Source organism: Neofelis nebulosa, chromosome 15 (assembly GCF_028018385.1).
Source record: "Neofelis nebulosa isolate mNeoNeb1 chromosome 15, mNeoNeb1.pri, whole genome shotgun sequence".
In the NCBI taxonomy this organism is placed as follows: Eukaryota; Metazoa; Chordata; class Mammalia; order Carnivora; family Felidae; genus Neofelis; species Neofelis nebulosa.
The window spans coordinates 22,453,791-22,477,298 of record NC_080796.1 but is presented as its reverse complement, the minus strand read 5'-3'; the positions used below and the strand labels follow the sequence as shown (position 1 = coordinate 22,477,298).

General features: G+C 36.6%; 1 protein-coding gene across 5 annotated transcripts in view; it reads left to right on the top strand.

Moving 5' to 3' along the window:
- The window catches only part of RC3H1 (ring finger and CCCH-type domains 1), an 87,276-nt gene that overhangs the window by 42,087 nt on the left and 21,681 nt on the right, over positions 1–23,508 (top strand). For all 5 annotated transcript variants that reach the window (XM_058700435.1, XM_058700431.1, XM_058700432.1 and 2 more), the window contains 9 exons: positions 173–348; positions 3,818–4,018; positions 7,510–7,642; positions 12,239–12,357; positions 14,111–14,223; positions 17,569–17,850; positions 18,373–18,587; positions 20,404–20,774; positions 21,611–21,778. In XM_058700435.1, the coding sequence (XP_058556418.1) occupies positions 173–348; positions 3,818–4,018; positions 7,510–7,642; positions 12,239–12,357; positions 14,111–14,223; positions 17,569–17,850; positions 18,373–18,587; positions 20,404–20,774; positions 21,611–21,778 (1,778 nt within the window). The remainder of the gene's footprint in view (positions 1–172; positions 349–3,817; positions 4,019–7,509; positions 7,643–12,238; positions 12,358–14,110; positions 14,224–17,568; positions 17,851–18,372; positions 18,588–20,403; positions 20,775–21,610; positions 21,779–23,508) is intronic.

The following is a 23,508-nucleotide window of genomic DNA, read 5'->3' as shown; positions in this document are numbered from 1 at the left end:
ATTGCCCCAAAATAGTTAGAAAGTATAACTGTGAATACTTTTTGTGTTTTTGTGTTGTGTTGCCCATTAATTAAGTGGCACCTGCAGAAGTTTTTGAGTATTGCCCTTCTAATAAATAGATGTGTCTTATCTTTGCATATGATAAATTCTGGTTTTGCCCAACTTTTCCTAGCAATGCAGGAGGAAGCTCTAAAGCTGGTTCTCTTGGCCTTGGAAGATGGTTCTGCTTTGTCAAGAAAAGTATTGGTTCTCTTTGTGGTGCAAAGGTTGGAGCCACGGTTTCCTCAAGCCTCTAAAACTAGCATTGGGCATGTTGTCCAGCTCCTTTATAGAGCCTCCTGCTTCAAGGTATGAACCAGGGAACCAGCGTTACATTTGGACTTGAAAGGAAACCTTGTCTTTTTCCCCAACTTAAATAGTAAATCTTTGAGTTTAATAAAGTTGCGCCCTCAGAAAATTTCAACATTTCAAGAATGTAGATGGTATCCTATTAAAGTTAAATCCTGTTACATTGAATTTTGTATATTAGATAGTGAACAACATAAACCGAGGCTTATATAGATGTTTATATTTGAAGAGACCATTAAACTGTGTCATTTCCCCACCGAGACTATAAGCAGAATTGTCTGTCTATGAGCAGAGAGTCATTGAAGCAGGAAGAAATTTTATTTGGCTCTTTGCTCCTGCTATAATTCCATATACACAGTGGGGTTAAAGCAGTACTGGAGCTCCATTTGCCATTTTCTTTTCAGTGTAGATAGTGATGCTGGACTTCTTTTGTATCCCAGATTGAATCAGCACTGCTTCCAACATTGGTGCTCACTATGTATCATTTATTTTTCATCCTGTTTTCCTGACTTCTTAATGTCAAGGCTGCTTCTTCTAACTTTTTTAATGTGTATTTTGGAGAGAGAGGGAGAGGGAGCCTGTGTGCGCAGCTGGGGGAGGGGAGAGAAAGGGAAACAGGATCCGAAGCGGGCTCCCAGCGCTGACAGCAGAGAGCCAGCCCGACATAGGGCTTGAACTCACAAACCACGAGATCATGACCTGAGCTGAAGTCGGATGCTTCACCGACTGAGCCCCTCAGGTGCCCCATCTAAGGCTTCTTACTTCTGACACAACACATAACTAGTACTTCATGAACCAGGCATGCCTCTGAAATTGTTTTAATTCATACAGCCTATAAGGAAACCCATTCCTTGGTCACCATGTCCCCTCATCTGACACTCAAACTAAAGAATCCTACGTCCTACTGTAGTCTTGTCTATGTTCTCATTTTCTGAGAAAGATGAAATGGTTCACAGAATCAACAGGAAAGCATACCAATTTAATTAAAAAAAATTTTTTTTAAGCTCTAACTAAATGCCAATATTCTTAAGTTTCTTTCTAGAGACAGATTATATATATATATATATATATATATACTGAAAATGTGCTGTGGACTCCAGGTTTGTACCCAACCCTGTCCTTGCCTTAAAGCACCTCTGGAACTGTGAGAAACTCTAGCCAAAATAACTCCCAACTGGTTCAGATTGTCCCTGAATAACTCAACATTTGTTGTAATGATTGTAATAACATGATTTTACAGTGTCGTCTGGAATACAGTTTAGAATGTCTGTCTGCTTCCAGAGTTCTTTGTTCTCTACTAACAGCACCAGACAGATACAGTATTGCAAGCTTGAAAAAAGAAAATGAAAGAAAAGGAAATCTAGCCTTCTCCTGTGAAGTAGTAAGCGATCCAAAAACCCTAAAATACCTACAGTGAACCTCTTTCAATCCTAATTAGAAGTATTAATAGTAATTAAAAAGAGATTGGAAGTTGCAAAAAATCCAGTTTTTCACTTGAGTCATGATTATGTTTCTTATGGTCTGCCTGCTTTCTTCTCTTGCCGGTAATAATGTACTATTAGTACATATTAACTAAATTAACTGAACATATTAACTATTAGTTATTAACATTTAATATAATATTAGCAGTTATTAACAGTTAACATAATATTAACAATTAAACATTAACTAAATTAACTCATTTAATTCTCTAAGCTTTTCCCTCCTCCTTGCAGCTATATGTGTCTGTGTAGCTGTGTTCTAGTTATGTCCTTTTAACATCTCTTATTTCCATTTGAAAAACCTTTTCAAACTGGGGTAATTCTGGTCCTTCTGAGCACAGTTATAGTTCCAGGAGTTACTTTAGACATTGCATCTCTTGGAAATCTTTGATTGTTTTTAGTTAAAAGAGAGTTTTGAGAGCCAAGTCCAGGGAACCCTATTATATCATATAGAAAAGATTCTACATTTTAATAATATTTAGCTTATATTGAGAGTATGTTTTTGTACATACTCATACACATGTGGTCTTTTGACTTGCCTTTAACAAGTCAAACAAGTCTTTAACAAGATTTTTCTTTTAATCGGTTGGTCTTTGTACGGACTTAGCTAACAAAATTTAAGTTAGACTTTCTTGGAATAAGAATGGAATACATTTTAAAATATAATGTCAGTGTGACCTAGAAATCTTGACTAACATATTCTGTAGTTTTTCTTTGATGGAAAAAAAATGAAAATTTTCTACTAGAGGAAATTGAGACCTTACGAAAATAAAGCAATGATTTTTAAAAAAGAAAAAAATACTCATGCAGTTATTGTGAAAAAAGCAATGTATGTTTCTTCTTCATAACTGTGGATTATTACTGTTGGGCTTGCTTGGCGTTGAGCCAGGTGGTACTCCTAACAGAGCACCATTCAGATGCTGGCATGATTCTAAAAATGAATAATCTGTGCTTAGCTTAATTTTCCATGGAGTTTTGCAGTCCAGGCCACCATCAGAAAGTGCAAAATAATAATGATGATAATATCTTTTAGTGTTAATATCAATTAACACTTATTGGGCCCTTAGCATGTGCTAGTCAGTGTGTTAACTTATTAACCATCATATTGACATATTAACTCATTGAATTCTCTAAGCTTGTTGAGGTAGTTACTGCTGTTATTTTTGTTATATCGTTACATTTTGAGTCAAGTGGGGTTTAGGCCAAAGACTCAACAAATCAAAGTAAATAATTAATTCTAGTCCAGGATCACCTGTATCCTAATATACTGTAGAATATATTTTACCTTAACACACATACGCGTGTACACACACACATACACACACACACAGACACACACACAGACATATGTATATATAAAAAAGTAGGCTCCACACCCAACATGGGGCTTGAACTCATGACTCAGACCAAGAGTCACATGCTCTCACTGACTGAGCCAGCCAGGCGCCCCACATATTTTCTTCTTTTCAGGAATGCATATGCAGGGAGGTCTACATGTTTCAGTTGGTTGAGTGTCCTACTCCTGATTTTGGCTCAGGTCACGATCCCAGGGTCGTGAGATAGAGCCCCATGTCAGGCGCCGTGCTGAGCCTGGGGCCTGCTTGGGATTCTCTCTCTCTCCTTCTCTCTTTGCCCCTCCCCCACTTGTGCTCATTCTCTCTCTCTCTCTCCTAAACAAATAAACGTTTAGGGGGGAAATTCATATACATACTCCTACAATTTAAATAAACTGTATATGTGTTAAGGTCTATCCAATCTTGGGACTTTGCCCCAGCACATAGTCATTCTTTCTGTAAGTCCTATTCAGAAGAGTTTGACATCTATAAAGGGGGAAATATTTTACACGCAAAACAGTGTGTTCATTTTATCTTGCTATTGTTGCTAAAAGAAATTTGTTATATTAAAAATTGTTCTCTGTATGTGTTCATGTAAAATACAAACTCATTTTGTTTCTTACCTGCCTCATGAGATTATGTGTGTCTTACTAGGTCACCAAACGTGATGAAGACTCTTCTTTGATGCAGCTGAAGGAAGAATTTAGAACCTATGAAGCTCTGCGGCGAGAACACGACTCTCAGATAGTGCAGATTGCCATGGAAGCAGGCTTACGGATTGCACCAGACCAATGGTCCTCATTGCTTTATGGAGACCAGTCTCACAAGTCTCATATGCAGTCAATCATTGACAAGGTAGACCCTTTTATGTTCCTTACTTCTTAGAAACATCTTGGAGTTTTGATAATTGATGATTTAGTAATTTATTTATTTAACAAATGTATGTTAGAGTGAATACCATATGTCAGGCTCTTCTTACAAGTTATGTTATCTGTAGCTGAGTATCATAACTAGGCACATCATTACCAGTTTGTTCATATAAATTAAATTGATGTACAAGTGACATCATTCATATAAGATTTCACTATAGGGGAGCCTGGGTGGCCCAGTCGGTTAAGCGTTCGACTTCAGCTCAGGTCATGATCTCACAGTTCATGAGTTTGAGCCCCGCATCAGGCTCTGTGCTGACAGTTCCGAGCCTGGAGCCTGCTTTCAATTCTGCATCTCCCTCTCTCTCTGCCCCTCCCCTGCTCATACTGTATCTCTCTCCCCTTCAAAAATAAATAAAAACATTAAGAAAAGAATAAAAAGATTTCACTGTAGTGTTCTAACGCTTTGTCCTACACTCTTTAGTATTCTTCTTGAGTGTCTTCCATCTCTATTGTTGTTGCCTCTCTTCTTTCTTCTCTGAGTTTTAATCATTGTTAAATCATTAAGCCCATTTTCTAAAGGCCTTTATTGTCTTCCTGTAACAGCCATTTAATGGTCTGGAAGATGTGTAAGTTGAGATTTCTTAAGGTTCTCAGTCACAATAATTTCACATAATAAGTTACTGAATCATTCTAGGTTTGATCAGATTTTCAATAAATATATTTCTACTTTTTCTGTTCTTTGTTATGATATAAAGATCAGTAAGAGTACTAGAGTAGCTCCATTATGGCTGACTCTAAGAACTGTATTTAATTTTGTTAAAGCTAGGGTAATACCGTAATTGTTTTTGTTGTAATTCAACATGAAATATATGAAAGTGCAAAAAAAAAAAAAAAGGTCTTAAAGCAGCATGTAAATATATTACGTTCAGTAATAGCATTAATTTTTACTATTTTACCTTAAATACTTGTTTTCATTAGAATCCACCTCACAATTTGCAGAAATTAAGATCAATATGTAAGAGTAGTCTAAATATAATACTATTTAACACTTACTGAGAGCCTACTAATGCCTCGTGGGATAATCATTTAATCCTTTTAATAGACCTGTATTATTAAAGGTCTTAAAGGTATTATTAAAGGAGACAGAGAGGTTAAATACATTTCTCGGGGGTAATATAGGTAATCAGTGATGGGGCTGGATTTGAACTCGGGTATAGTGATTCTAGAATCTATGTTCTTAGCCACAAAATCTCTTTCCGGACTATTCTGCCACTTTTTTTTTTTTTTTTTGGCTGTTCCCAAAGATAGGATTCTTTGAATGAGTAGTGTATTGATGTCAAAGGACAGTTGCAAAATGTGTTTTATAACTGCCTGTTACATAATTTCCAATGTAATATATTTTTGTCCTATAAATCTTTTCTAGATACTTTTGCCCAAATTCTACCTCCCAACTCCTAGGTCTGAAATTATGCAGCTGACTGATGAAAATGTTTTGAAACTTTACTAATGGTCTCTTATAGGAGTAGCTAACTACCTCTGAAGAGAAACTTGGCTTGCTTTTATAAAGATTCTCTAAGGAGGTTGGCCTTTTTGTGTGAACTAGACTATATAATTTATCCTATAACAGTATCCTCACATCATGAGCAATAGTTCGAATAATATCCCGAGACCTTCTTACAACAAACTGGTAAACAAACTTTGCAGTGTATGTGGCATCTTTTCATGCAGAGCAGTAGAACTTTCTGTGGTAATGAAAATGTTTTATAAATGCAGTGTCTAATTGGTGATCACTAACCACCCACGGCTGTTTAACACCCAGAATGTGAGCGTGCAACTGAAGAACTACATTTTTATTTTATTTTATTAATTTAAACTTATATAGCCACTTATTGCTAATAACTACTGTGTTGGACAGTGCAGATAATTTATTAAAAGTGATATGAAAAGCAATAATCATAGTAAATTAGTAGACAAAGAAACATGAACTATCAGTTCACAAAGAGGCAATACATTTAACTGATAGGATAGAACTCAACTCCAGTAATAATTAAATACACCTTTAAAATAGTGACATAACAAATATTGCCTATTACATTAGTCAAAGAGACATATATTGCCATACATTGCTGATGGTTTGTAAAATGTATTACAGATCTTTTGGGAAACAATTTGTCAGTGAATAAAAACAAAATATTCATGTCTTTTGATCAAATTTACTCTTGCCAGGAACTTATTTTAAGGAAATAATCCAAACTTTGGATTAATGCCTTTGGAGCTCAAAGGCATTAAATTGCTACATTATTTATAAAGGAGAACATATGCAGATTGTTAAAGAAGTTGTCTATCTTTCTGCTCAGAACTCCGTTACATGGCGATTAAAATTAGTTATTTCAGGACTGATACTCTCTACAGCTGATATATAACATTCAGTTTCTTTAAAAGTCAGTGAAATATTTTTATTAAGTCCTGGTGGTGGATACATGGGTGTTGTCATTATATTAGACACTTTGAAATATTTCATAATGAAAAGGGTAGCAATATAAAAATGCTTTTGTTATAATATTAATGGTAGCCAAAACCATAAGTTCATAAATGGCTGATTATATAAGTGTATAAAAAGCATGCTAAGATGAAAAAATTGAATAAAGGCATGTGAGCATTCAAATGATCTGTTATTTTTCATGTTTTTTAAAATGTATGCTTTTTTTTTAAATTACCTTTTAAAGAGTGATCTTTTGTGGGGAAACAATTCTGATCTATACTAATAAACTACATAGAGAGCTAAATGTTTCCAAGTAAGACCCTTTAGTCACTATAACCTAATCAATTTCCCCTCTTAAAGTTCATATGTGTGTCCATCTTAGGAGAGTTAATGTGAGAAGTATGTGATAAAGCTTTAGAAAAATACACAATCTGATCGCTTCCAAGAATCCCAAACCATTCTAAGATTTTTTTTTAAGCTGGAGTGGACTTTTGAAATTATTTAGTCTGTATAGCAATTGGACTTCAGATTGAGTCTGTAAAGGTTATATCCAGTGTCATGATCTTTGGTCAGTAGTAGAACTTGAACTCGAGCTAGTTTGATGGAATTCAGTTTCATTGTTCTTGGTATTGTATAGCTTTATCTCGAGACTCCAGATTTCAGTTATTTGGAAGCACTCCAAGAGCCAAACTAATAGTGCTCTAAGAACGTAAGGTGGTAAGAGTCTACTTCCAAATTGAGGAATTGAGAAAGGTCTCACATTTGAGGAATGTGCATCAGAGGGAAGAGAGTTTACAGTATGTCAAGCTGTGAATGCAGGGAAGTGCAGGCTTTGTTGAGGCAGCAGGTAATCCAGTCTAGCCAAAGCATGGCATGTGTGGGAGGGTAAAATTAAAGGTAATAAATTGCAAAAATGATTGCAATATTTTAAGTAATTTTTATTTTAAAAGGATTATCTGGTTTTTGGAAAGTTAATATTTATCTTTTTTAAGTTGCAGACCCCAGCGTCTTTTGCACAAAGTGTTCAGGAACTAACAATTGCTCTCCAGCGAACTGGAGATCCAGCAAACTTGAACCGACTAAGACCCCATTTGGAGCTACTGGCAAACATTGACCCTAGTCCAGGTAAATAAACCCAAGGAAAATAAGTGGACTGTCCTATGTGTGTCTCAGTGCTGCTCAGTGATTCTTTTAATTATCTTTTGTTGCATTCCTATAAGAATTTCCCAGAGTGGTTACTCCAGACCTTTTACACAGCATTTAAATTTCTGACCACGATCTTGTCCATCTATCTCTTTATTGCTTCAACTAACACTTAATACTTTTTACCGTACTGCTCACTTGACCAGGAAAGTAATTCACTCTGGGATCCTTTTTGTTTTCTCTTTCTTGGATCACAAAATTATGCTGTATTTACCATTCTCATCTGCTTTGACAAAACTCAAGTTCTCTCATTTTGTCTCACTATGTATGTGTGAGCTTGAGTTCACCCATACGTCCATACATACACACATACATATAGAAATGCAATTCTATATATATTTCATATTTTTCATATGTCCTTAGTTGCATTTTCTTGGTTCCAGATTTTTCCTTCTCTGTGATAATGGTGTCTTATTCATCAAGTATCCTCTCTTGCATATTTTTACTTTATCAGCCCTTTTCCTACTCCTTCCCCTTGACCTGAAAATCACTCAACCTTCATTTTTCACATCTAAGGTATTTTAAAATCCTTATGTCCTATTGCTGTCCCTGTGTTTTATTCATGCTACTTGGCTAAAACTCTTACCATTCACTAGCAATTTATCCCATTTCTTATTCCAAAGACTTTTTCTCAGTCCTCAAATTAATTGATTTCTCTTTAGCGTTTGATGATGTTGTTAACTAATTTTTAATACAGAATTTTCCTGGGGCGCCTGGGTGGCTCAGTCGGTTAAGCATCCAACTCTTGATTTCAGCTCAGGTCATGATCTCTCGGTTCATGAGATCGAGCCCCATGTCAGGCTCGGCTCTGGACAGCATGGAGCCTGCTTGGGATTCTCTCTCTCCCTGTATACATGCTTTCTCTCCCTCAAAACAAAACAAAAAAACTCCTTATCCCTTATTATAAAGATATGCTTACTTTGACCACTCTTTCCTCTCTTGCCCACTGAGGAGTAGTAGGCCAGTTGTATTCTTAGAATTTTGTTTTCTCTGCATTCTATTGGTGATGGTCATTTGTTACTCTCTGTAGAGAACAGATTCCCAAATTATCTCAAACGCTGTTATCTCTTCATCACTCCAGACTTACTTTACAAATGCTTTCTGAGATTCTCCATCATCTCCTCTTTGTTCTTCAACACAAATTCTTCTTCACTTGATACCAGCTCTTCCCGTGTTTTCTCTGTTAAATGACCTCACTGTCTGAGGTATTTACACTTAAAACCTGAGTCTTTTGTCCTAGTTCATATCTTTGCCTTTCACTTGCTCTACATACCATTTCAGACAGTAGGATCTATCTTTTTTCACAATCTCCCTCTATCCCATGCCTGTTAATACTGCCTGGGTGAGGGCTGCATTATTTTCCCCAAGACCAAATGACTTCCATTTTCCTCTGTTCTTTTAATTCTTCAAATCCAGTCCACTTACTGCTGCAAAATAAATCACATCTCTGATCTTATTTCTATGCTCATAAACTTTCAGTGGCACCCCATTGCTTTATTGAATAAGGTTTGGAACTCTTGACAGTGGCCTTCAGGGCCCTCTGGTTTTTATCAACGTACCTTAATAGGATTTACTACCAAAATTGCTTAATCAAACCAGGTCAGATATATTCCTAGAACTCAGTCATTTTTCTTTTTTCACTACTGTGCTTTCTTATTCTGAGCAATCAAAAGAGCACTTCCTCACGTTCACTGCCCCACCCACCACCAGCCTGTCTGTCTGCATTCCTGACAGTGTTTTCTGCTCTCCTTGTGTGACAGTGGATAAATTGTGCCTCTAAGCTAAGGCCCCTCTCTCATCTCATGTTCTAATACCGTTTTGACAAGTATGTCACTCCAGTATCCTCTTTTTTATATCACCAAGTTTCCTTCTCTACTAGAGTATTTCTGTCAACAAACACAGCTCCCTGTCCCCCCCCTCCTTTTTTTTTTTGCCTACTGTTGGACTCACTCCAATCAGGCATTTATCTCCACTATTCAACCAAAACTGCTTTGTCAAGGTCACAAGTGACTTCCATGTACTTAGTTCAAACATCACTTCTTGGTTCTCATTTTATTTGACCTGTTAGCAGCATCTAATGTTGTTGTTCACTGTCTGATCCTCTTTAACACTTTCTTCACTCGGCTTCTAAGCCACCACGGTTTCCTTCTCATTTTACTGGACCCTCCTGAGTCTCCTTTCTGAGCTGATTTCTCATCTTCATAGCCTCTAATTTTTGGATTGCTCCCATAGTTTAATCCATGTATCTCTTTTCTGTTTATACCCATTCCCTAGATAATCTCTAGTCTCATAGCTTTAAATAGTATTTATACAACTCACAAATTTACTATATTTCATCAGTTCTGAAGCCCACATTTTTTTCAGATCTTAGCATTTCTGAAATTGGGATGCATCTGTATAAATAATGACATGATAATCTAGTTAACAATATATTTTCTGTTTTGGTGACACATAAAATAATGGTGTATGTAGCACTTGATTTTGAATCTTTGAAACAGGAGCACCCGGTGGCTTAGTAGGTTAAGCTTCCAACTCTTGATTTGGGCTCAGGTTGTGATCTCACGGTTCGGGAGATTGGGTGCCACCACATCGGGTTCTGCGTTGACAGAGCAGAGCCTGCTTGGGATTTTCTCTTTCCCTCTGCCTCTCTCTCCCTCTTTCTCTCAAAATAAATAAATGAACAACAACAAAAAAAAAAGTATCTGAGAAACATGTATTATATCCAGCCCAAACCTCCTTCCTGAATTCTTTTGTATATCCACCTTCTCGCTCAATATCCAGAAGGTCTACTTGAATGTCTAGTATGAATTTCAGACTTAATCTGTCCAAAAGTGAGCTCTAAGCACTGCTCCCACCCCACTCCCATTCCTTTTAGTGGCAGCTCCAACCTTCCATTTCATTTTCTCTGTGCAAACACCTTAGAGATCTCCATAACTTTTTTTTCTCTCATATGTACATCTGATCCAACAGCATATTCTGTAGGCCCTCCCTTCAAAATCCATCTGCTTATCACCTTCACTATTACCACTCGTCTCTCTTCAGGGATTATGGAATAGCTTCCTGTTGTCTGTCTGTTTTTAGCATAGGAGCCAGAGTGATTCTCTTAACCCTCTGCTCAAAAGTTCTCTGATGGTTTCCATCATTCACTAAAAGTGAAACTCTTGCCCGTGACCTACCAGGCCCCACATGATCTGGGGTTCTTTACTTCTTTCTAACCTTGTCTCCTATTCTTTTCCACCTGATTCATTCCTTTCCAGTTTCACCTCTACAGAATATGCCAGGCATCCTACCACATCAAAGCCTTCTCACTTATTCTTACCTTTCCCTAGAACATTTTTCTCCTGATATATCCACAAGATGTACTCATGCCCTTCTTTCAGGTCTTTAATCAGATGTGACCTTCTTAAGGAGACCTTCTCAGGCCACCCAGTCTAAAATTTTACACATACCCGTCCCACTCCCCCTCTTTGCTCCATTTATCCAAGTCATCATTATGTAAATAGTTTGTATTTTGTTTATTTTATTGTTTGTCTCCTCTCTTTCAATATAATGGATTTTTGTTTTGATCACTACTGCTTCCCCAGCAACTAGAACAATACCTACGACTTATTAGTAGGTATTCTGAAAAATACCTTTTGTATGACTTTTCTCTTCACCTTCTCTACATCTTCATTTTGTTTCCAAGTGAAACTCCACGTCCCCTTCAAAGCCTCATTCACTTGCCATCACCTAGAAGTCTTTCAGAATGTCTCCAGCAGGAAGTTATCTATTTGTCTTCTCCCTTTTTTTTATATTTTCTCTTAGAGAACATATTTGTGGTTAACTTTTCCTTTATAAAATCACAGTGCTGGCACTGGACAGATACTTACTAAATGAAGAAGATATATAGTAGAGTTGCTTTATATAGTTAATTCTTCTATTAAACTTCGTAAACATTCTGTTTACCAATACTTGATTTATGCAGAATTTCAAAATGGACATTACAGATTGGTTAGTCCACTATTAAGTTTTGTTTGGACCACACAGTATGGATCTGCATAATATTCTGAATTTTTTAGATTCTGATACCTACAAACTTGGTAATTTTACGTGAAAATCTCAGATTTCAGTTTTGCTTAGGGAACAGTGTGTATCTGGCAGTGCTAGCTTTGCATCATCACATCATAGCCATCCACTAAAGTTGACAGGTAACCACAACCATAGATGTGGGACATACTCCAGTTCAGCACAGCCCCTGTCACTCTTCTGTTGTCATTTCCAACACGAAGGGTCTAATGGCAGTCGCCATTTATTGTCTGGTGTACTTAATTTCTTTATGTTAGCTTCCCTGTCCCTGTAGTTATTTTAGTTTACAGTCCATTCCTTAAAATGATGTTTAGGCAAATAAGTTATTACCTGAAAAGCTACATGAAGCCTAACTTGATTTCACTGAAGTTCTGATACTAACTCTTTTAATTAGTTTCATAGTGGGAACGTCAAATAGCATCACTGAAAATTTTTTTTTAATTTGTTATGTAGATGCTCCTCCTCCCACTTGGGAACAGCTAGAAAATGGGCTGGTGGCTGTGCGTACGGTGGTCCATGGTCTGGTAGACTATATCCAGAACCATAGCAAAAAGGGAGCAGACCAACAGCAGGTAAGGGGAATGTTTGAAACTTAGAAGTAAGGCACTGTGGATGTTGTGACAGGTACAAAGCCGACAAGATGACATGAATATTTTGAGACTATGACTGTAGAACTGTAAATTAGTATGGTGAGCAGCCAATTTAATGGATTAGTCTAGTAATCTTATGTGGCAACAATGAAATTAAATAATCCTGTTGATCTAATGTTGTATTGGAGTCATGTTTCACATTGAATATATAGCAGCATTTGATTGTGTGTAAAGGTATGTATTTAAGTAAATGATTCTCTTTGGTTCCTATTCTATTTCAATTAGACAATATATATCACTTTTTAATGCTGTATCTGTCCAGTACTGTTCACATATTTGTAAATACTTTTTCCATAGCAGTATTTTAACATTTTTTATCCATATAATGTCTGTTGTGCCAGTGGGCCAAATTTTCTTCAAATACTTTTAAATGAAGTGTATGGCAGTAAAATGTAAGAGCTTATGTTATGATTGGTTTTTAATTTTATTCCCAATAATTTTATTTTGCCCTCAGGATTTATGTTAGAGTTATTAGATCTTCTATTTTGCATTCGTAAGCTTGTGAAATTAAAATTTTACATTAATTTATAGGGTTTGGGTAGATATTAACAACAGCTTCTCCGGGGCGCCTGGGTGGCTCAGTCAGATAAGCGTCTGACTCTTGATTTCGGTTCACATCATAATTAGGTTCGTGAATTCAAGCCCCACGTCAGGCTCTGAGCTGAACAACATGGAACCTGCTTGAGATTCTCTCCCTCTCTCTCTCTGTGCTCCCCGCCCCTGAAATAAATATTTAAATTAAAAAAACACACACACAGTAGCTTCTTCAATATTTTTTCTTTGAGAGGCAAGAAATATTAAACATATCCTGCTGAGTTGGGGGGTGGCAGGACGCCTGACAGGTTCAGTTGGTAGAGCACTCTTGATCTTGGGGTTGTGAGTTCAAGCCCCATGTTGGGTATAGAGATTGCTTAAAAGTCGTTTTTAAAAAGTATTCTGCTGAGTAGAATAATATGGGTACAATTCTTGAATAGTCTAAGCATAGACCAGACTTTATTTTATGATAAGAAATAAAGATTAAAAACTTATTTTTAAATCTCTGTTCCATTAGACATCATAAAGAATGTAACAAAAATAATAAGATTAATCTAAGTTCTGCAAAAAGTGACAAAATGCATCAAATTTCATTTAACTTAGTATTATGTTTGATACCTCATTAACTCCCCACGTCCATCCTCCTTGTCTTGTATGGTAGTTGCAAATAATAAGTTTCATTTGTACTTTTAGAAATATTGTAAGTCCTTGATATGTTCTTCTGCATATCAAGAATTGTTTGCAGAGTATTTTTCAGGTATGGAGCCTACTATAGATTTGTGTTGTCTCATAGGAAAACATAATTGGAAGTATAGCTATACTAAATATTGTCCAAAACAAATATTAGGACATACATTAGACAGTTGAAGGTCCTAAACTCCAGTGGTTTGTCCATTATAGAACCTGGAAAGAAAGTCATAAAGCCCTTATGACGTTTAATCCAGGATTTATGTGATGTTACATGTTTGAGACGTTATGCCAACATATGAAAAAATCAGGACTCCGTTCTTTTAATTAATTATTTTTGGACTCCTAGACTTTAGACAGAATGACTTTCTAAGTGACTTTTTGCTCTGCACAGTCTAGATAATTGTGTGAGTTAGTCTGAAGTCAGCGTCTAATGTTTTAATTTTGGTCTCAGCCTCCACAGCACAGCAAATATAAAACATACATGTGTCGAGATATGAAGCAGAGGGGAGGATGTCCGCGTGGAGCCAGCTGTACATTTGCACACTCACAGGAGGAACTGGAGAAGTAAGTGTAAAGGTTATCAAATTCAACTTTCTAATAACTTGTTATAAAATAAGGTAGAGTTACTAAGTAGAATAATTTGCCACTGTTGAGAAACAGAAAAAGAGTAGTTGCATTCTCTTTAATGAATGGGAAATATTTAGAAAGTAATACAGAATTGTAAAAATTAAGAAAACTGAAGCAGTTTCTTCAGCTTTCATTACATCGTGCCCACAAATAGGAAACTAAATATAGAAGTGAGTCATTTGCACTTTCCCCCCAAAATTAAAACTCTTAAGAATTTTCATCCATTCTAACTTACTGATTTTAAATAATTGAATAATGTATTTCCAGTGGAAAAACTTGCCCTTTGCTCAATTCAAGAAATTATTTTATTGCCAGGCTTAACTTCCCAGATTCTTTTAAATTTCCCAGATTCTTTTAAATTTCAGAGATCAAATAATTCCACTGATGTTAAATTTTCCAGCACATAGTAGAAAGAAAAGAAAATGAATTGTACTCATATAAACAAAATGGGAAACATAACCAGAATGGAAATTAAAGCTCCCGTTGGCATTACCACCACCACCACCAACAACAACAACAAATACCAAATAAAAAATTAACAAGAAATATTGAGGACCGGTGTGAATTGAATTAGTAAGCTACCTAGGCAAATAAGAATTGAATAGGGGCACCTAGGTGGCTCACTTGGTTAAGCCTCCAACTCTTGATTTAAGCCGAGGTCATTGTCTCTCAGATTGTGAATTCAAGCCTTGCATCGGTCTCTGTGCTGACAGCATGGAGCCTCCTTGGGATTGTCTGTCTGCCTTTCCCCTGCTTGTGTGTGCACATGTGCATGCACGCGCTCTCTCTCTCTCTCTCTCTTTCTCTCAAAAATAAACATGGGGTCGGGGGTCAGAGAGAGAGACAGAATCAGAAGCAGGCTTCAGGCTCTAAACTGTCAGCACAGAACCCAGTGCGGGGCTCAAACCCACAAACCGTGAGATCATGACCTGAGCCAAAGTCAGATGCTTAACTGACTGAGCCACCAAGGCGCCCCTAAAAAAATCTTTCAAAAAATAAAATTAAATTAAAAAAGAGAAGAATTGAATAAATAAAGAAGGATACTGTGTTCTTGGATAAAAATTCCCATTATACAGGTTTTATTTTCTCAGTAAATTCAGTGAAATCTCAATCAAAACCTTAACATGATGATTGTTAGGATCTAACAAAATCATTCATTGGGAAAAGTAAATATGTGCAAACGGCCAGAGAAATTCTGAAAAAAAGAAGTTTTCAACAGACTGGACTAGACTATCAACTTTTAAAGTGTATTATGAGCTGAAGTGCATATAGAGACTGGTTTTAGCATAGGAATAGCTAGATCAATGAAGTACAATGGAAAATCTAGAAAGAATGCCAGACACAATAGGAACTGAGCATTTGTGCTGAAGATGGAGTTTCACATCAGTAACAAAGAAGATGACATTGAAACAACTGCTGTCCATTTGAAAAATCATTAGAACTCAATTCTTAACCTTTATACCAAACCGAATTATAAACGTATCAGAGATCTAAATCTTTAAGAAGGAAATGATACACTATTTAGGGATCTTTGCTGTTTTTGTTAACCTAATCTTACAATAGGAAAGGATTTTTTCAAGAATGACAACCCAGCATCCATAAAGGAGAAGACTGATAAATTTGATTACAGAAAAGTTAAGATAAGGCCCAAACGCCAGAATTCAAAAAAAAGATTGCTGGGGAAATGACATACAGAGGACATACCCCTAACACAAAATGAGTTGCTACAAATCTGTAAGAAAGCGAAGAACCAGTAAATATATGGCTCATGAACATATAAGCACTTCACAGAAGAAATAGTAATAAACATGTAAAAGTATGTTCAACTTCATTGATTGTTAAATACAAATTAAGACAAAATTATATTTTGAACTATCAAATTCATAGAGACTGTAATACTACCCAGTGTGTGATAAGATAATGAAAAAGGACATTTTTTAAAATATTATCAGTAGGAGTTATAATAGTTTTGGAACATTATAACAGTTTCTAATGTGCATAGAGTAAGTAGACTTAGCTGTTCTGCTTCTAGTTAGTTACACAAGGGCGCAAGTACATGTACAGAAGCACCTGTTACTGCATTTTTTTTAGCAAAAAATAGGAATAGCCTAAAATGTACCAACGTAAGGGAATATCCAGAATGTGAAAGGAAGAAGTTACGACCCTATTTCTGTTAATAACAATCTTACATACATATTAAGGCCGTGTGTGGAGTGGAAAATCTGCGGGATTATGTACCAAACTGCTAACAGTGGTTATGTCTGAGGAGTAGTGTCTCCTCCCCACCCCTATAAAATTTGTCCAATATGGGAAACATTTGGAAAAATAGCATTATTCTTATGGGAGTTTGTCTTTGAGATTATTTTTTAAAGTGCTCTAGCAAGAGTAAATACATTTGCTTTCATCGTTGAGGAACAAGAGTAGTAGAGGCTGATGGCTTGGCTTAATATTTTTCCTGTGGTTAGATTTACAATCTACATGCCTTTTATACTGCAGTATCTGTTTATATTTAGGCATTATGTTTTCACTAATCCACTTTTAGAATAATTTCAATTTTGTGTAGGCATACATAGCATCAGCATCTCTGAATCGTATCTGATACAAATTACTATTCTTGATTATATACAAATTTTAATGGAGGAGAGCCTGTGTGGCTCAGTGTATTGAGCATCCGACTCTTGGTTTTGGCTCAGGTCATTATCCCCCCAGGGTTGTGGGATCGAGCCCTGCGTTGGACTCTGTGCTGAACGTGGAGCCTACTTGGGACTCTCTCTTTCTCACTCTTTCCCTCTGCCCCCATCATGCTCTCTCTCTAAAATAAAAAAAAAAAAAATTACTGGAATAAATGGCAAAATTTCCTCTGTACACAGGCTTTATGTTTTATTGTTACAGTATAGAGTCACTGTATCCCACGGCATTCGTGGGGAAGCTAAAGCAAAATATTTCAGAAACTGTCTTCTAAAGATTTTCGTTACCCCCTCTAAATATGTTTGAGAAATAGATCTTACAATAAAGTAAGTTATAATACAAATATTAATATGATTAGTAATGTTACAAATACTTATAAGGAATTTTATACTTCGTGTGTTGCCTGACATTTTATAGGGTATACACACATACAAGTTTTCAGGTTGATAGCTACAGCCAGTGTTTCAAGAGTATTTCCAGAAAGTAATGTTCTTGGCATCTTTTCCTTTTGTATCTGTTTCTTAAATACATTTTAGTGCTTGGTTTCACTTTTATAATTTTGGGTTTTGGTGTATGCTTTTGCTTTTTATATAGGTTTCGTAAAATGAACAAACGCCTGGTTCCCAGAAGACCCCTGAGTGCCTCTTTGGGTCAACTTAATGAGGTGGGCCTGCCCTCAGCAGCTGTCCTTCCAGATGAAGGTGCAGTGGATCTGCCTAGCAGAAAAACCCCCGCTCTGCCAAATGGAATTGTATCAGCAGGGAATACGGTAACACAGCTGATTCCACGAGGGACAGACCCCACCTACGATTCTAGTCTGAAACCAGGAAAGATAGATCATCTGAGCAGTAGTGCCCCTGGATCCCCTCCTGACTTGTACGTTATTTTTCCTAATTTTTATTTAAAATTTCTCCTTTATAAACAAAGTAGAGGGAAGAAAGATAATCAGTGTTTTGGTTTAAAAAAAAACAACTCATTTTTGGCTATATTTTGTTTATTTTCTATGCCAGTTCGTTTTAAGAAATAATTAGCATAAGTGAGATAAGGTCAAAGTTTACAAATTTTGTAAAAGAAATGACTATTAGGAAAAAACAGTTTTCCGGGGTGCCTGGGTGGCTCAGTTGGTTGGGCATCTGACTCTTGATTTTGGTTCAGGTTATGATCTCTCGGTTTGTGGGTTCAGGCACTCACAGCATGGAGCATGCTTGGGATTCTCTCTGTGCCCCTCCTGCTCACCCATGCATTCGTGTCCCCACCCTGCCCCCCGCCCCCACTCAAAATAAATAAAAAAAGAAAAAGTTACCCAAATTGAGGCTTTTTTTTTTACATTTACAATATGTGTATATTAGAAGTATTTTTGAGACCTTAAAGTTGACCTTTGGAATTTTATTCTTTTAGGCTGGAATCTGTCCCTAAGAGTATTTCTGCCTTACCTGTGAATCCACATCCTGTACCTCCAAGGGGGCCAACAGACTTGCCTCCCATGCCTGTCACCAAACCCCTTCAGATGGTCCCACGGGGTTCTCAGTTATATCCAGCGCAACAGGCAGATGTTTATTATCAGGATCCTCGAGGAGCTGCCCCACCATTTGAACCAGCACCTTATCAGCAGGGTAATGATCTTTTATTTATGTTGCTCACTTTTCTTAGGAGTTAGAACAATTCCAAGAAAGAGTGATCATATTTACAGAAGCCTCAAGGTAAATAAATGCACTTATTTAATACTGTAGAAAAAGTTGAGACTTTATGATCAACTAAATAGTATAAAATAAGTGAGTTAGCAAAGCTTTATAAATAAACCAACTGCCCAAATCACTGAAAGCTAGTTGTATATTAAATATGTGCATATATTTGTGGAAATAACAAGTCGCCCAAGTAGACCATGGAAAGAATATTATGGTGGGTACACACACTATGTTTTTCAGTTATCACATAATACTTTTGGGGGCCCTGTAACATTTATGAGAATAATGCAGCATACATGGTATAGAGAGTTGATAGTGTAGAATCAATATTAATAAAGGATAGTGTGAGCGTACGTATGTTGTATATATATGTGGGTATTTGTGTGTTTAAAATTCAGTGTTCCATTGTGGTAGTTAATATTAATGTGGGAGAGATGAACTGCAAGACTCAAGGGAGATCACTGAGAATTAAGGAATCAAAAAGACTTTATGGAAGAATGCTCTAACTAGAGGTATGGGAATAGAAAGATAAATTTACAAGTGGATTGGAAAGATGACAGTCTAGAGTCAAGGAGTAGTAAGGAGACTGTTGTTAAACCAGGTTTTGAGTATTGAGGCCTAGATTAGTGCGTTCAGAAAGAAGAAGGGATTAAAGGAAATAGGCAAATTTGAAAAATTAGCCAGTTTTAATGATAATACCAGGTATGGATAATAGAGGAGATGACCAAGAGGCTTCACATACACAATTGCTATGAAAAAACATGAACACTGCTTTTTAAACTAAAGTGTTGGATCTCTGTCAGAGACAGTGTAGTGCTATTATTTTTTAAACTGGGATAGATTAAAGATGTTCTCCTTTTTTCCCCAAGGCTATCTTAACTTTGAATCAGAAATGCCTTCTCTACTTTCAAAAGAATAGCTTTAAATTGGTATGATATTGTCAGTACACATAAAAATATGATGAAAGGTTTTTGTATCTTCCTTTGGGCCATCCATCACAGGAAAAACTCAAGTACTTTTGAGTACTTAAATACATTGTATCAGTCAGGGTCCACTGGCAGATAACAGAAATCATTCTTGCTGCATTAAGCAGAAAAAGGTTTAATGCATGGCATTTAGATACCCACAAAATCAGTGGAAGTATTGGAGAAGTAGGCTTAAGCTAGGCCTCCAGGAATGACTCTCAGAAGTAGCTACTAAAAAAGCCCAATTACAATGAGGAAGCTGTAGAAATAGGATTTTGGGGTCCTACCTGTGCGCCAGGATCACATCACTTGAGACAAAAGTCTGAAAATTAGGAAGCTACTGCCACAACTTTTGTCTCAAGAATTCTAGAGCTATGCAATAGCTACTATGCACACAGTTTGTGTGCCATGTTGCTTTCTAGTTAACTCAGTTTCACATTCAGAATTCGTGTGAGTGATTTGTGGAACCCAAGTCTCAAGGGAAGGTAGTCTTTTGGTTTCCAATGTTTGCATCGCGTTAAGGCACACCAGAAAGATGGTCAGTTGAGAGAGCCAGTCTGCTATTGTAGATTATAAATAGATTAGGTTTTTTGATGACTTTTAAGGAATAAGGTTAATTTCTGCTTATTTTTCATAAAGTTAGCCTGACAACATAAGCAGAAGGGAAAACCTAAAGAAATGGATTTTTAATTCTTTAGTGTTGAGATATTTCAGAAGGGAAAATATGAAAAGATAGATTGGCTTATTGTTGCTTTTGGTTCCTCCTCTGCATTGTACAGGTATGTACTACACTCCACCACCACAGTGTATGTCCCGCTTTGTCAGACCGCCACCATCTGCTCCTGAACCTGGTCCTCCCTACTTGGATCACTATCCACCCTATCTCCAGGATCGTGTAGTAAACTCTCAGTATGGCACACAGCCACAACAGTATCCACCTATGTACCCGCCACACTATGATGGCCGCCGAGTGTACCCTGCTCAGTCGTACACAAGAGAGGAGATTTTCCGAGAAAGTCCTATTCCCATTGAGATTCCACCTGCAGCAGTGCCATCCTATGTGCCAGAATCCAGAGAAAGATACCAACCGATGGAGGGTTACTATCCAGTGGCTCCCCATCCAACTCAGATCAGACCTTCGTACATCAGAGTATGCTGGGCTTTTTTCTTCCTATATAGATTTAATTTGATTGTTGTTGCAGTGATATACCTTTTAGCCATGGTAATAACCCTTTCATTAATTCTTTTTTGTAAGAAACTCCCCCCCCCCTTCCTTTTTTACATCTTTTCACAATTTGGGTAGGATTTGGGGGTTTGTTTGGTTTTTTTTTAAACCATTAAAAGGGATAAAAAACCCCACCCCACTCCCACTAACTCTTCTTAGTCTCTGAAGTTTAGATAGTTTATTTAACATTTCTATATCTACATTTGACCCTTGAACCATGCAGGCGTTAAGGGGCAGAACCCTGCCTCATGCAATCAAAAACCCATGTAATAACTTTTGACTCCCTGAAGACTTAACTGCTAATAGCCTACTGTTGACCAGAAGCCTTTACCAATAACATAAATAGTTGGTTAACGCATATTTTGTGTGTTATATGTATTATATGCTGTATTCTTACCATAAGATAAGCTAGAGAAAAAATGTTATCAAAATTGTAAGAGAAAATGTATTTACAGAACTGTATTTATGGAAACAAATTTTTATGAGTGGACCTTTGCCATTCAAGCTTGTATTGTTCAAGGGCCAACTTTATTTAGAAATTATGGTCTCTGGCTAAGAAAAAGAAACTTAAATTTAGCTCTTTGGGAAATCCTCAAGAGTTTTTTTGGGTGGGTTACTTATTTTGTTTTGCTTTGTTGCAGTAAGTCTCAGGATTTTCACATATTGAGATGAATATACAAGTTGCTGTCTATTTAAAATATGTGCTAAATGAATTAATGTGTTCTGAAATTCTCAGTTTTTACTAAACTTTGCATTTTCAGGAGCCTCCTTATAGCCGGCTTCCTCCTCCTCCTCAGCCCCATCCTAGTCTAGATGAGCTACATCGCAGACGAAAGGAAATAATGGCCCAGCTAGAGGAAAGGAAGGTTATCTCTCCACCTCCTTTTGCACCTTCACCGACATTGCCTCCTGCCTTTCATCAAGAGGAGGTAAGCACATCATTTTTAGTCCCATTTATCAATTTTTCCTCCATCATTGGTTTGCTGTGTGTCTTGTTTAAGTAATCTTGGCTGTTTCCAAGATGATGAAGATATTTTCCTGTGTTTTCTTCTAAAAGGTTTATTATTTTATTTTACAATTACATCTATAATCCATCTAGAATTGATTCTTGTTACTGTGTTAGGGGTGAAGATCCATTTTTCCCCCGTAGGATATGTCCTTTACCTAGCACCATTTAATGAAAGGCCATCTTTTCCCTAGTGCTCTGCAGTCATCATTATCATAATCAGGTCACCTTTGTCATAGTCGGGTAACTGTAAAAGATTCTGGACTCTCTTCTGTTTCATTGATCTATATCCTCTGTCTTCGTAGTCATACCACATTGTATTAGTATAGTTTTATAATATGTCTTAATATGTGGTGATGTATTTCCAGTTTTGTTATTCTTCAATATTACCTTTGCTGTTCTTAGTCCTTGCAATTTCCAAACACATTTTAGAATCAACATGTTGATGTTCACAAAAGTATCAGTTTTTATTAGGATTACATCGAATCTCTGGATCTGTGCTGTCCAGTATGGTAAACACTAGCCACATGTTGCTAATGAGTACTTAAAATAATATAGCTAGTCCAGATTTAATTGTACTGTAAACGTAAAATATACAATGGGCCCGAGACTTAGTATGCCCCAGGAGTAAAACATTTCATTAATATATTTCTTAATTGCATGTTAAAATGATAATACTTTCGATGTATTAGATTAAATAGAATATATTAGCAAAAGTAATTTTACCTGTTTCTTTTTTTCGTGTGACTGCTAGAAAATATTTACGTTAATATATGGGGGTCTCATTTTATTTCCATTGGACATTGTTGTTTTAGATTGGTTTAGGGAGAAGTGACATCTTTCGAATATTGAGTCTGCAAGAACATTATATATCCACCGCTTACTTGGATCTTTAATCTCTTTCAGAAATGTCATAAATCATAGTTTTCAGTGTCTTGCACATCTTTAATTAAACTTATTCCTAGATAACTGATATATATATTTTTTTAATGTTTATTTTTTGAGAGAGAGAGACAGAATGTGAGCAGGGGAGGGGCAAAGAGAGGGGGAGACAACAGAATCCGAAGCAGGCTCCAGGCTCTGAGCTGTCCGCACAGTGCCCGATGCGGGGCTCGAACTCACGAGCTGTGAGATCATGACCTGAGCCGAAGTCAGACACTTAACCAACTGAGCCACCCAGGCACCCCGATAACTGAGATTTTTTTAAACTAATGGAATTCTTCTTGAAATTTCATTTTGTTACTAACACAGAGAAATTAAATAGATTTTTCTGTATTGACCCTTGTATTCAGCAGTGTTGCCGACTTTCCATGTTGATTCTAGCATATATTAGTGGACTCTTTTGGATTTTCCATACACACAATCAAATCCTCTGTGAATAATGACCGTTTGACTTTCTCTTTCTCAATTCTTAGGTCTCTTCTTTTTCTTAACCTTGTGCTAGCTAGATCTTCCACTATAATGTTGGTTGAATAAAAGGAATGACAACAAGTAGTCTTATCTCTAGTCGTTGAGTAAATAGAGCTTTTAATAATTTACCATTATTATGTTTGCTGTAGGTTTTTTGGTAGATAATCTTTATCAAATTAATGAAATTCCTCTCTATTCTTGGTGTTAGACTTTTAATAAGTAAGATGCACCAAGGATTTATTT